A 15,275-nucleotide genomic window follows, 5' to 3' on the forward strand; every position below is an offset into this window, starting at 1 on the left:
TTCAACCGTCGGTCTTTTCACGACTTTTCCGTTCATCGCATTTCCATGATTTCGACAAATTATCTGCTATAACTGATGCAGGAAACATAACAATAAATGGCGGGTTCACTGTACACGAAAATGTTAAAATCCAACATTCCAATGCTTCTATATGCGCGTATATATTCATGTAACTTATATAGAAGCATTGATCGTATCATATCTATATTTATCAGAACTATACTACATTTTTACATTAACCTTTGTTAGCAATTTACAATTCTTTATTTTATTATGGACTGAAAACGTTCTTTTTTCTATTGAAATCGCATAAAACATTTTGAGTACAAAAGTTTAATCAAAAATTTCCGTTTTTTGAAAATGTTTAGTTAAATTTTGTTTTGTCACCAACGTTGGAAATCGATTTAAAATCTGATTTTCAAAACTTTGAGAATTTTACTGAACCAAGTTCTTCGTTTTTAAATGCCAGCAAAATAACATAAATTAATAAACCGACTGCCACGTTTTAGTTAAGCAATTTCTTCATCACCTTTCAACACGATTAATTATGATACGAGAACCAGCGAACACACGCGCTATTATGACCTGAAAGAAGTCAATTGCACAACAAACATAAAGAAGATTTCTGCCAAGTTGCGTTTTCAGTTTTCTCCATGAGTCAACAGGAGAATATTTACTGTGCTGGTTCTTTTTGTTTGCCCAACCCTTGATCAAAGGATGCGTTGATTTTGTGCAAAATATTGACAAGGTGGCATCATTAAATTATTATAAAAGCATTTTCAGCGTAATTAGAAGGAAGGTTCAAAGGTCAACAAGCAAGCAATTAACAGATAAGGCCTACCTATATCAGGTGATCGTTAACCTTCAACAAAATAGCTGGAAGTTATATTAATTAATTATTATCAATCAAGTTAGCTATGTGATGTACTCAGTAGTCTGAACTTTTAATCTAGGACCATTTGCCTGGGCAGGAATTGCCACAGCAATAGGTATGGTAGCGATCATTTTAGCTTACATTTATGCATTTTATAACATATACTGCAGGTACCATTCCACTTTTACATACTTTTTGTAGAAATTATGTGAAAGAAAGGTATAAATATATTTCTTATAGTATTTAAACCTTAATACCAAAAGTATTTAATATTGTGACAAATCGAATTTGACGCGCGAGATGCGTCAGACATTTGGTCGTGAGTGGGTGGTAGAGAAACCGACCTCGGAATACGTTTTGTGGCTGCTTTGAAATATAGCAATGCATTGAGCCCATAATTACATTACTGAGCTCGCTTCAAATATTTGTTCTTGATCCACTTTATCGACCTGTCTGCTGCTCTTAGTTAAAAGAACAATAATTATATCGTGCATTCAAATAAGTCTGCAGCCTACTATATCTTAACGCAGGTGAGTAGCGATCAATCAAAAAACTGCGAAATCAAAACTTCACAACTTTGCTTTCAAACATTATTTGCATAAGAAGAACTGTCAGCTATCTCTTCAGCTATTCGCTCAGTATTTTGTTTACGAGCTGTCATTATATACCGGCAGAGCTGCGCTGTAATTCCAATGCGTAGACGGCCTCCTTATCAATATCGGACAAATCACAAACACACACTAAAGAGAGACATACAAGCAAAAAGGTGTAAGGTTTAACAAAGTCGTTGTTTTGAGTGGAAGTTAGTCAAGGTCGTAGCTTGGTGAATAGACTCAAGACTTCGAATTTGAGGAGGTGAATAAAAGCAAATTTATGAGATTTGTTGCACCTCGTCTATAAATGAAACGGGAATTAATATCGCAAAAGATAAAAGTCATTGTTCGACAGAACGGAGATATGTGATACGGTATGTGCCTTTATAAATCAATTATAATCCAACAGCGCCTCGGATTAACAGTTGTTTGTGGATTCATAAACTTAAATCGTGTGTTTGAAGCCACATCTAGAAATATATATATGTCCCCAGTCTTAAAGTTTGGTGTAGGTTGCAGCAATTTTTGACGTTGCTGCAATAGTGGAAAGTAATCTTTCATCCATCGTTGCCAAAATTGGTTGGCAAGCAACTGGGCGAAACGCCACGATCTACGGTATCCATCAGCTTTGAGGAATTCATTTGGTGGGAGCGACGGTTCAAGACTCCCAGCAAGTATGGACATTGGCGTTAATGCGGACAGATCATCTGGATCATCGCTCACGGGTGTAAGTGGTCGGTTGTTGATGATGGACTCGACTTCTGACATGAATGTGACGAGTGATTCATCGTCAAGGACTCTCTCTCCTGCAATTGATCGCAGGATTTTACGCACAGAGCGTATCATTCTTTCCCAAACCTCTCCTTGATGACTTGACAAGGGCGAATTGAAGTGCCAGTCGATTGACTTCTGGCACAAGAACTCATGGTTTTGCTTCTTGTTCCATCTCTGATAACCCTGACGTAGCTCACGTTTCCCAATAATTTTGACTTGACGCCTTTACGGAACACCCCCATTGCCCCCTGGATTGGTTGGGTGAGTTCTCCTCCTGACGCTTCCCCAGTGTCCCGATTTCGGCTGGAAATGACTGAATTTGAGCGAGTCTGACAATTTCCTTTGTGGCCTCTCCCATTTCTATTGTCGATATCAAACCTCTCTTTGGCTCAACAATGTTCTTCTTTCGAAACTGCTTCCACATGATATACTGTTTGTAACGCAGTAGATAGGCTACTGCTTTCACCAGTTTGTGGAACAGTGAGTAACGTCTTAGAAGCTTGTTGAAACCCTTGTCTCCGGTCATGGCTGTAAATGAGTTGACCTCTTTCACTTTCTTCAACTCTGTATCATCATCCGGTAGAGGAGGTAGGTTGCTTGGTCTAGCAGGTCACTGACCATCGGCATTCCACAGAAACTCAGGTCCATAAAACCACAGCTTGGCCCTTTTGATTTCATTTGGCATCAATCCCATTGAAGCAATGTCAGCAGGATTCCTCTTTGTGTCGACATGTCTCCGCTGTGACGGTATGGACAGCTTATGAATCAGACTAAGTCGGTTGGCAACTAAGGTCTGAAAACGCTTCGAAGTGTATGAAATGTACTGCAACACGGAGGTAGAGTCAGCTCCTTGACAATCAGACGTGACAGATAAGCGCCCACTACTGCAGCTGACAACTCCAACCTTGGTATCTTGACAGATTTCAAGGGTGAGACACGAAATTTTCCAATAACGAAAGAACAATGGTTTGTTGCACCATCGACAAACCGTAAACAGCAAACTGCACCATATCCAGCTTCAATAACATCACCGAAACAATGCAGTTCCACGACAGGATTCTGGAGAGCTCCATTAAAGCATCTCGGTATCGTAATGGCTTCCAAGTCAGGTAAACTGTGTACCCTTTTCAACCAGGCCTGCTCCATCTCTTCGGGAACAGGATCATCCCAGGTCATGTTCATCTGACAAAGTCGTTGCATCAACTTCTTGATTGGTAGGAAAAAAGGCTGAACATAACCCATAGGGTCAAAACCTTGACTTATCATGTTGAAAACTGACGTTGTTTGCACCATGATGGTTGGTGTCGATTCCAAAGGATTTCGCTGACTTAACTGGATCAGTTGAATCCTTTTCTTCTTTAGGCTTCTCCTCTACAGATGATGACTGCATATCCACATGCAGTAATGAATGATGCAACTTATTGCATGTCTTGCACTTCTTCGTCATTTTACAATCAGTGCTACGATGCCCTGCTCCAAGTCAGTTGAAGCAGAGTCCACTATTTCTAACAAGACGACCTCTGTCTTGGACAGATTTCTTCTGAAACTGGTCACACCTCCAAATGGGTTGTTCTCCCTGACAAACAATGCAAGTCTTGTTCGACCTTCTGGTACAGATTTTTAGGTTCTCCATCCTCTTCTCACTTCTCTCAACAGTTGCTTGAGAGGTATAAGACCTAGATGTCTTCAGATTCCGTGTCTTGGGCACTCGGTTGGTTTTTTCCTCCTCTTTGGCTCTGGACATGGTTTGTCGGTATATGTTGTTGTAGGAGAGTATTTTCTGTTCAATGAGTCCAAGCAGATGAGCAAAGGTTGGTCTTTTACCCATCTCTATTTGTCTGTTTGTTTTATGGTTAATGCTCTCCCGCATTCTATATGGCAGCCGCTTGAAGATCTGCTTCAATGTGGAGTGGCTATCAAGCTCAGCAGCATGATCCCATGCTTCAACCACTCTTCTGCAATCGGACATATCATTAAACAGTTTGCGAAGATCTTTCTCATCATCCTTCAGCTGAGGTCCTTGAAATAATGACTGGAGATGCGCCGCAACAAAGTCTTCCCGCCTACCAAACAAATTTCCCAATGCTGTAAAGGCCTGACGCAAACCTTCTTTAGGCGGGTCAACCCAAATGCAATCCTTAATGGTTTCATGTGCCTCTCCGACGCACATGTCAATAAGATACCGTAGCTGTTGGGCAGGATCAGCAATATGGCTTTGAATTGTCTCCTTGAAACCTTTCATGAACACGAAGTATTGCAAGGGGTTGCCATCGAACTTCTCCAACTCCCTCCTCGGCAAGGTCGATCTTTGCATCATCGATTTAGTTTCTTCGATCATGTCAACTAACGCCATCATGTCACGTTGTTGGTCAAATGATGCGGGCTGAGATATGGGCCTCTCCTTGAACACGTCAGGTGATCTGGATCGGGTCTGCAGCTTGCTTTGGCTCGGTCTGTCTTTGGTTGCAGGTTCTGGTCCAACCAGTGTCCATGGCAACCCAGTTCTGACCGCTGTTGGCTGATTGGCACCTCCTTCCCTGACCGCATGAATGACATGTGTTTTCCTTGCACCGGCCCCAATGAGCAACTCCACTCCACCAGTAGGTATGGCAGGAAATTGCAGGCCTTCATTATAAGGATATCGTTTCACGTCCTTGTTGGTAGTTATGCTTCCCTTTAGTTTGGGCAAGCATGAAAGTGTCATGACTTCTTCTAAATCAATGACAGCCGTTCCACTCAGACCCTGAAAGCTAAGTGAAACCATCTTACTTTGTTGTGACTCATCACAGCTTATGCATTAAATATGCAACTGAACCTTGGGTCCATGTAACCCAAGTTGCTTGGAAAGACGATCGCTGCAGAATGAAGTGTCTGATCCTTCATCCAAGAATGCATAGCACTCCATAGGCTTGGAATCGACACCAACCATCATGTTGTAGCCCCATGCTCTAACAGGGACCACTTTCAGCCACACGTTGTTTGCACCATGATGGTTGGTGTCGATTCCAAAGGATTCCGCTGACTTAACTGGATCAGTTGAATCCTTTTCTTCTTTAGGCTTCTCCTCCCCAGATGTTGACTGCATATCCACATGCAGTAATGAATGATGCAACTTATTGCATGTCTTGCACTTCTTCGTCATTTTACAATCAGTGCTACGATGCCCTGCTCCAAGACAGTTGAAGCAGAGTCCACTATTTCTGACAAGACGACGTCTGTCTTGGACAGATTTCTTCTGAAACTGGTCACACCTCCAAATGGGTTGTTCTCCCTGACAAACAATGCAAGCCTTGTTCGACCTTCTGGTGGAGATTTCTAGGTTCTCCATCCTCTTCTCACTTCTCTCAACAGTTGCTTGAGAGGTATAAGACCTAGATGTCTTCAGATTCCGTGTCTTGGGCACACGGTCGGTTTTTTCCTCCTCTTTGGCTCTGGACATGGTTTATCCGTATATGTTGTTGTAGGAGAGTATTTTCTGTTCAATGAGTCCAAGCAGATGAGCAATAGTTGGTCTTTTACCCATCTCTATTTGTCTGTTTGTTTTATGGTTGATGCTCTCCCGCATTTTATATGGTAGCCGCTTGAAGATCTGCTTCAATGTGGAGTGGCTATCAAGCTCAGCAGCATGATCCCATGCTTCAACCACTTCACGCAACAACATCTTCATGCCTACCAAACAAATTTCCCAATACTGTAAAGGCCTGACGAAAACCTTCTTCAGGCGGGTCAACCTAAACCCAAATGCAACCCATAATGCTTTTATGTGCCTCTCCGACGCACACGTCAATAAGATACCGTAGCTGTTGGGCAGGATCAGCAATATTACTTTGAATTGTCTCCTTGAAACCTTTCATGAACACGAAGTATTGCAAGGGGTTGCCATCGAACTTCTCCAACTCCCTCCTCGGCAAGGTCGATCTTTGCATCATCGATTTAGTTTCTTCGATCATGTCAACTAACGCCATCATGTCACGTTGTTGGTCAAATGATGCAGACTGAGATATGGGCCTCTCGTTGAACACGTCAGGTGATCTGGATCGGGTCTGCGGTTTGCTTTGGCCTGTGGCTATCCTTGTTGGTGCCACAGGTATGTCTTGCATGTCAGAGGTGCTTCTCTTATCTGATTCATTGTATCTTGTTGGAGTAAAGGCGTTGGCAGTTGGCCCTAAGGTTGACATCCCGCCAACTTCATCTGATCTCGTTGTTTCTTCGGCATGGAGGACTTGATGCATGGCAAGTTTGTTGGAAGTAATTTGAAATGGGTTTCCATAGGTCGTGCTAGGCTTCTCCAATCTTGCTGGAACATTTGCAAACTTCCCGGCTCCAGTAATGAGTTTGGCACTTTCCATACTTGAGGTATCTAGCAGGTCATCGTCAGATTCAGCTTCCAGGGCTGCTCTTTGTTTTGATAGAAATTATGTAACCGGCAAATTTATAAATGCTGATCACCTAAGGCAGTGGTTCTCAACCGGTGGTCTGCTGACCCCTGGGGGTCCGCGAAACGTTTTCAGTTGGTCCGTGAGAACTTCGAAATTTGCAACATAAAGTATAAGTTTTTAAAAAATTTTTGCTGTTTATCATTGCTTTTTGAAATAGGCTTGAACATTTGCTTAATTGCCTATTGTGATGGGACAATACAAAAGCTTATTGAGATTTATGACCCTCAGGGAAGGCCTATTGTGATGCACTAGACTGCGGATTATATGAGAAGACAGCTGGATACAGTGATTTTAAGTAAAAATATCCGCATAGTTTGATGTTATTTTGAATGAATAGCGCAGTTGTGCACCAAGACTATTAGCCTAAGTAAAACTAAGCAAAGAAACATTTAAGTGCAGTCTCAGAACCCTTAGTTTGCTTAAACTTCAGGGGTCCGCCACTGCTTTGACAGCAGCAAAAGGGGTCCGGATTTCTTGAAAGTCTTATATTGATCGGGTAGAAAGAAATGATCACTCGAGCAGAAGAACAGAACAGCTAGTGAACTGTGCGTGTGATATGTGTGTGATTTCTGTAAGTACAGAACCCAGGGTAATATTACTTATCATCTGAAAGTACAAGCAGGACCAAAGTAAGGAAATGAACACTACCCTGTGAGTCTGCACACAATAGCAATGATCGGCAAGGCAAGTAATTCACGTGGCTAACAAATATAGGCATTACAACAGGCTGAATGGCAACTAACTCATCAAACTGCATGCAACACTCACTTAAACAAGTCAGGCTAACAACTGCAATACATACTAAATTGGCTGGGATTAAACTGATGCGCTACTAGATATAACACAAAAAACTGGGCGTTAACAAGCACATGGTAGTATGGCGAAGGTCGTGCTGGTGCGTTGTTGCGTTGCTGCGATGTTGACTCCTGTCATAACCTTGAAACTAAAACACTAAATTCAAGCAACTTAGGCTTTATTAAAAACAGAATTGAACAGACCTAAAACAAATAGAATCAGTTAGGCGAAACGTGACAGCTATATAACATTTATATATGTGAACTCATACTATTAAGCCGCCGACCCACCGACACTGCGCTTGCTACTGAAATGAAGTTCTACAGTGCTATTTAAGGCGGCGAAGCAATTAAGGCGTGAGGCAAGGCGTGAGGTAAGGCGTAAACAAAGGAATGTTAATATATTGGAATGTCACCACAACTCCTGCCTCAAAAGGTTGCTATTTTCACTGTCTCCTTCGCTCATATATTAAAATGAAATGAACACGAGGTTCTGAGTTTAACATTTACTCAAACTCATGTCCTGCGCTCAGGCAGTGCAAAACGGATTGGTCGGTAAAGCGAAATAGCGAACGAGAAGTGCCGAAATAAACATGTGCTGGGAGCATTGTGAGGGCGAATCCGCGATAAAACAAACAGACAACCAATGGCCGCTACAGTAGCAAGCAGGTCACAACTCATCACATAAAAATAAGTTAATTATATAATTTAATGTTAAATTAACGTTAAATTAAGTTAAATATAAAATTATTTAATTAACGTCATATAAATTAATTTTCATCACACTGAAAATAAGGACATTTCTTAGAAAAAAGGACAAACATATTTTCTAAGACACGGACCTTTAAAATAAAGACAAATCTTAGAAATAAGCACGGTATGGCAATTGGCAACCCTGCATATAAAGGAATTCAAGACAAAGAAAGGAAATTACCACGAGGCTAGACACGCAATGACAAAACTATTTGGAGTTTTGGGCGACACAAAATTATATAATTCATTATCACTTAAATCATATAATTGGAACAAACAACAATGCTAATTTGGACGTTACAGCCTTGGTTACAGTAACAATAACTTTACTAAGAATATTCAAAGTTTCACCCTGCTTTATTATTGAAACGTTTTTTTTTCTTTGCTATATATATTGTGATATGCAGAAAACTAAAGAGTGCTAGTATGAATGCACTGCCCAATGTAAAAGGCGATTGGCTTAAAACAATTGATCACTATTTGCCGAAACTAGATTATCTCATAACGTTGTTTGCGAAGAACTGAGTTTGGGTTCATTGTGATCACGTGCTCACAACGAATCATGCTTATCAAGTTGCCAGATTGCTTTCAAGTACGTTTTAGTAAGATATGAGCTGTCACAAGTGGGCGTTAAAACGGGTGTCAAAGTTAAACGGAGTTTGGGACGCGTCAAAATTTAACAGTTGCAGTGAGGAGGCGATTTTAGTATTTCGAATGGTTGGAACAGAAATGATCGCTATCATCAATAAACCAAAACCGCAAAAAACAACTACATGAAATTTTTTACATTTATTCTGCTTTTACGCGGTTAATATTAAACCAGTGAACTGCGCGTCTCCGACGATTTATCGTTTATACAACGTTGATTTCTCGGTTCCTGTAGGATCGCGATCATGCGCGTGATCGTCCTAGGAAGCATCAATAAATATCGTGGACACGTGTTTCGCGATGTAGGCTAAGTTTGAGAAGTATATTTATGACTCAACAGTTGCTTTGTGCGAAATTACAAGGCTGACCTCCTTTTATTAGATCACGTTAGGTCACGTACTTCACTGATGACGAAAGTACAGTCGTAATTATAGCAACCAAATAGATGAGGTCCAGACCATCTGATCTGACGTCATCTAAGTAGCAGAATAATGACGAAAGATTACAATGCTAATGACGATTCTTTCATATTACGTCACAAGATCTCAACGGATATGACGACATTGGAAGTATCGGCTTGCACATTGGTTGAGACTCCTTTAGAACGAGTAGCGGTTGGGGGCTTTCATTAATACTTAAAATAAAGAGAAAGGTGGTCGTGGGGAGCATGTAAGGTCATCTTCAAATACTACGAACACAATTTTTAAGGCAAATCTTTTATTGACCTAAAATCACCGAAAAGTTGACTTTAAAGTAAAAAAATGACTTTATTGACCTAAAGAATATTTGGTTAATTCATTTAATAGTCCCTAAATATTTTTGTTAACGCGAAATAATTCAACCAAATAGAGTCTAAACTAGCATCTGAGAAGACGCTGCTTCAGAAGATGTGCTTCAAACATTTTCTCATAAAAAACTTATCTCTTAGCAAGGTGAAGTGTTTGGCCTTCTTGTTGCAACTGTTGAAACTAATTCGCTCATGATTTTGTATAAAAAGATTGTCATTATTACATCAGAGAAGAACTTGTTATTGACGTCATAACTTTGTTAAACGACCCAGCAACTTCGGAACTAGGAAACTTCGTATTTATGTTTTTTTCATTAATCTATTCCACAAGAAAAACATCTTTATTGAAAAACCCTGCCTTAGCCAAACAAATACAGCAAACTCCTGTATATTCTTTAACAAATCGAAATGGTTTCAAGGTAGTGTACTGTATACTAAGAACTATGTTAGACGAGATGTCTATTGCACCAAAGTGTCTCTAGTTGTCTTCACAAGCCTATAGATAATGTTGCTGCTTCAATCTCAAACATGCCTTTTCACTCCTAGTAGGGTTGCAGAACTTGCAGTTGTCTTTTAGAACGCTACTCTCTAATCCTTCACTGTGCTACGTAGCTTAATTAACAACATACAAGGTGGAAGAACGTTTCTTATTCCGCTGGTTGCGATATCAACCTTCGTAGCGTTGGTTATTAAACAACAATTAAAGCACAGCAAGAAAATTTGCTTGTTTTATTTATTTCCAACCATGTTGCCTCGTTATACGTTTTGCTTAAAATTCGACCAATTGCTACAATTAGGCCTACATCATGCGGTATAACACTTTATTCGCTTTTTTACATAGTGTGGTATGCTGGGGCTAAACCACATGGAAATAAAAGTTGATGATTATGTTTTCAGAAGTTATGTTTCTTGCAACGAGATTGAGAAGATGATGATAATTAACATTTCGGATTCGACAGCGGATCGAAACACCGGCTGGACAACATCTTGGATGAAAACGTCTCCTCCAGCGCTCACAGCATCATTGATAAAAGTGAAATTGAAATTTCGTTCGAGGAATTGAGTTGACCTGGGTTGAACTGACCGGGGTAAAATTGACCTGGGTCGGGTTGACCTAAGCTGGGTTGATCGAGCTCGAGTTGAACCAGATGAACCAGACCAGATCCATCTCACTTATTGTCAGTCTTTGCTAAAAATCATTCAATAAACTGCAATAATGAAATCATTGCAATAAACAGCATCGGCAGATGTTGCTGATTGGTTCTTCATCATCAATGCTGCTGCTGATTGCTTCTTCATCGTCAATGCTGCTGCTGATTGGTTCTTCATCGTCAATGCTGCTGCTGATTGGTTCTTCATCGTCAATGCTGCTGCTGATTGGTTCTTCATCGTCACTGCTTTCAACCGGATCAACTCCTTCCACCTCTGGCTTCTACGCAAATGTAACTAAAATGTAATTCACATAACAACAGAAGTTTTATGTAAATTTGTCAACCCGCGAAATAGTTGACTTTAACACAATTCTATAAATATCTAACATTTCTACATTAGCGCGACTTCAACGTTTTGGCTGAGTTATTTATGGAAGCTTTATAGTGTTTTGTTAAAATGCTTGAACCCAACAAACTTATTGACTGGTCGATTACTTTATAAATTAGTTTTTGATGACATTTTGATTCTGACCCTGACCCGCCCGACCAAGCAATCGCGGGGCCCAATGCAAGAATTTATGGCGGGACTGCTTGCCAATTTACAATAATTTACGATTACGTGACTCACATTGCCAGAAATTAGCAACAATTTTTCGATTTTATTGATAAATAGATCTGGAGCTCTTGAGAGAAATTTAAACCCAGTGTCGCGGCATGTTTTGTGGCGATAGTAAAATTTGACAAACGCAAGCGCAACAAAGTTTACGTCATTCTTTGATGTCGCCTACTTTGGTAGTCCCGAGAAGGAAAGCGTCTTGTTGCATAGCAACAGCGCTTATCGCCATGTAGTGAATGATACGTGATATATGCAACTTAAGACCATTTATGCTATTTGCTATTTATTACTTCACTTGATCGTTCTTCACTCAAGTTAAGTGCCTCTGACACTCACCGGTTGTGGAAGATGTTCGATGGCTTCTGATAAACTTTTCACTCCAACATCACCGATGCCACAATTCCTTACATTCAGTCTCCTGATGTTATGGAGACATTTTGATAATGACAAAGCTCCATCGTCACCGAACTTATTCAAACCCAGGATGATCTCATCGATCTGGAATATTTTGTAAATAAACTTAAATTTAAACTAATGAAATATATGGAAACAAAACTAAACTTTACAAGAATTTGTTTTAAATCTTGCGTTGTTTGGTACTATGTATATTAAGACGTCATAACAGCAGAAGTATTTCTGCTCATTTTGCTTTTACTGCATGTTTTGCTCTAAGTCATTTGGACATCGCACAATGATATTCAAAAACTGGAAGTTTATTATTACGTCATAGGGCTTTTGTTCTCAATGGAAATGTCTGTAAATTTAAATTGTCGGAAATCCCATGATTTAATGAAACAGTTCAATAGAAATGTCAGTATTTTAAGTTAAGAACTTTACGATTATATCAGTTAAGAAGAGAAACTTTGATTGCGGGCGGCCTAAGTTTGGTGCTTTGTAGACGCCATAATTTAAATCAGCGTGGTCCAACTTTGGCCCGCGGGCCAACTTTGGCCCGCGAGCACCGATTTTTTGGCCCGCGAACTGATAGTCAGCTTTGATAGTCGCTATTGTCGAGGAAGAACCTCGACCGCAGATGTCACATTGATCAGCATTAATAGCTAAAAATTTTGAACTATTCTAATTTCAGTTTTAATTAAAAAAGAGAACTTTTTTCAGTTCTAATTTCAGTTCTAATATCAATTTCACATTGTTCTTCAGTTCTAATTTCACATTTCTTCAGTTCTGATTTAAAAACATTGGCCCGCAAGATAAAAAAAATTTTTGATTTTGGCCCGCGATGAAAAGAAGTTGGACCACGCTGATTTAAATAAACAGGTGAAGGCAATAACTTGAGATTAAGAAGCAAGGGTCAGTTGGTAGATCGATAGATGACACTAGTCTGGGTCCATAGCATAGCCATAGCATAGCCACCGCAATGGAAGTTGAGCAACAACAGACTACACAACTTATTTGCACACATAGGTTGTATGCACAAGAACTGGAGGAGAAACTTTACTTCATACGCTGCCGAACCCACATTTAATGTACGAAAACTCAACGTATTGACAATCTACTTTAAACTAAATATAGATCCAATTCTCAGGCAGTGATTACGGCATAATTTAAGCTAATTGTCAACATGGGAAGAAAGTGTTGCGTGCACAACTGCAATGGAAATTATAATGAGCAACATAAAGTTTTTAGACTACCAGACAATCCAGAAGAAGGAAAAAGATTGTATGCTGCGCTTCCTCGTGGTAGCAACCGAACTCAGATGATACCGTTGTCTGTGAAAAGCATTGGCCACAGGGTAACCAACATGGAAGCACTGCGACAAACTTACAAACCGAACACAAGCGCAACACAGTTTAAGTCATTCTTTGATGTCGACTACTTCGGTAATCCCGAGAAAGAAAACGTCTTGTTGCATAGCAACAGCGCTTATCACCATCTAGTGAATGATACGTGATATATGCCAACTTAAAACCATTTTATGGATAACTTAAGTTTTCGTACGAAAAGCAAAGTAACTTACCATAAATAACGTAATCAGACTTTTTACGGAGATATTATGACGAAATATTTACAATCTTTGTTTTGCAATAACAATTCATTTGTACTAAATTTATGACATCACACACATCCAGCCTATGTACTTAATATATCTACTATTTATTACTTCACTTGATCGTTCTTCACTCAAATTAAGTGCCTCTGACACTCACCGGTTGGGGAAGATGTTCGATGGCTTCTGATAAACTTTTCACACCAACAACACCGATGCCACAAATCCTTACATTCAGTCTCCTGATGTTGTGGAGACATTTTGATAATGACAAAGCTCCATCGTCACCGAAATTATTTCCACTCAGGTTGATCTCATCGATCTGGAATATTTTGTGAATAAACTTAAATTTAAACAAATAATTTAATTGGAAACAGAATCACACTTTACTGGAAATTTTTGTAAATCTTGCTTTGTTTGGTACAAAACAAATTATGACATCATAAAAGTAGAAGTATTTCTCAGTCATTATTTTAAGTTTGAAACTTTACGATTATATCAGTTAGGAAGAGAAACTTTGATTGCGGGCGACTTAAGTTTGTTGCTTTGTAGACGCCATAATTTAAATAAACAGGTAAAGGCAATAACTTGAGATTAAGAAGCAAGGGTCAGTTGGTAGATCGATAGATGACACTAGTCTGGGGCTATAGCATAGCCACCGCAATGGAAGTTGAGCAACAACAGACTACACAACTTATTTGCACACATAGGTTGTATGCACAAGAACTGGAGGAGAAACTTTACTTCATACGCTGCCGAACCCGCATTTAATGTACGAAAACTCAACGTATTGACAATCTACTATAAACTAAAAATATAGATCCAATTCTCAGACAATGATTACGGCATAATTTAAGCTAATAGTCAACATGGGAAGAAAGTGTTGCTGGCACAACTGCAATGGAAATTATAATGAGCAACATAAAGTTTTTAGACTACCAGACAATCCAGAAGAAGGAAAAAGATTGTATGCTGCGCTTCCTCGTGGTAGCAACCGAACTCAGATGATACCGTTGTGTGCGAAAAGCATTGGCCACAGGTTAACCAACATGGAAGCACTGCGACAAACTTACAAACCAAACGCAAGCGCAACACAGTTTAAGTCATTCTTTGATGTCGACTACTTCGGTAATCCCGATAAGGAAAGCGCGTTGTTGCATATCAACAGCGTTTATCACCATGTAGTGAATGACACGTGATATATGCCAACTTAAGACCATTTTATAGATAACTTTTGTTTCCGTTTGCAAAGAACAATAACTTAACATAAATAGCGTAATCAGACTTTTTACGGAGATATTTTGACGTAATATTTATAACTTTGTTTTGCAATAACAAATCATTTGTATTAAATACATGACGTAACACACATCCAGCCTATTTACTTAATATATCTACTATTTATTACTTCACTTGATCGTTCTTCACTCAAGTTAAGTGCCTCTGACACTCACCGGTTGTGGAAGATGTTCTATGGCTTCTGATAAACTTTTCACTCCAACATCACAGATGTTACAATATTGAACATCCAGTCTCCTGATGTTGTGGAGACATTTTGATAATGACAAAGCTCCATCGTCACCGAAATTATTCCTAATCAGGTAGATCTCATCGATCTGGAATATTTTGTAAATAAATTTAAACTAATGAATTAGTTGGAAACAGAATCAAACTTTACTGGAAAATTTTTTAAATCTTGCGTTGTTTGGTACAAAACATATTATGACGTCATAACAGCAGAAGTATTTCTCGGTCATTATTTTAAGTTTGAAACTTTACGATTATATCAGTTAGGAAGAGAAACTTTGATTGCGGGCGGCCTAAGTTTGTTGAACTTGAGA

General features: G+C 39.5%; 1 protein-coding gene across 2 annotated transcripts in view; it reads right to left on the minus strand.

The window, feature by feature from the left end:
* Window positions 1–15,275, minus strand: part of LOC143446379 (NACHT, LRR and PYD domains-containing protein 3-like) — a 45,673-nt gene that overhangs the window by 17,694 nt on the left and 12,704 nt on the right. Inside the window, exons 7-10 of one of the 2 annotated variants that reach the window (XM_076945985.1) lie at window positions 14,889–15,050; window positions 13,595–13,756; window positions 11,766–11,927; window positions 10,367–11,094 (exon numbers count right to left, since the gene is read on the minus strand). In XM_076945985.1, the coding sequence (XP_076802100.1) occupies window positions 10,885–11,094; window positions 11,766–11,927; window positions 13,595–13,756; window positions 14,889–15,050 (696 nt within the window). In that variant the 3' untranslated portion in view covers window positions 10,367–10,884. Of the gene's footprint in view, window positions 1–10,366; window positions 11,095–11,765; window positions 11,928–13,594; window positions 13,757–14,888; window positions 15,051–15,275 lie in introns of those variants that run through there. The other variant, XM_076945984.1, reaches the window with a different exon arrangement.

This window comes from Clavelina lepadiformis, chromosome 2, assembly GCF_947623445.1.
Source record: "Clavelina lepadiformis chromosome 2, kaClaLepa1.1, whole genome shotgun sequence".
In the NCBI taxonomy this organism is placed as follows: Eukaryota; Metazoa; Chordata; class Ascidiacea; order Aplousobranchia; family Clavelinidae; genus Clavelina; species Clavelina lepadiformis.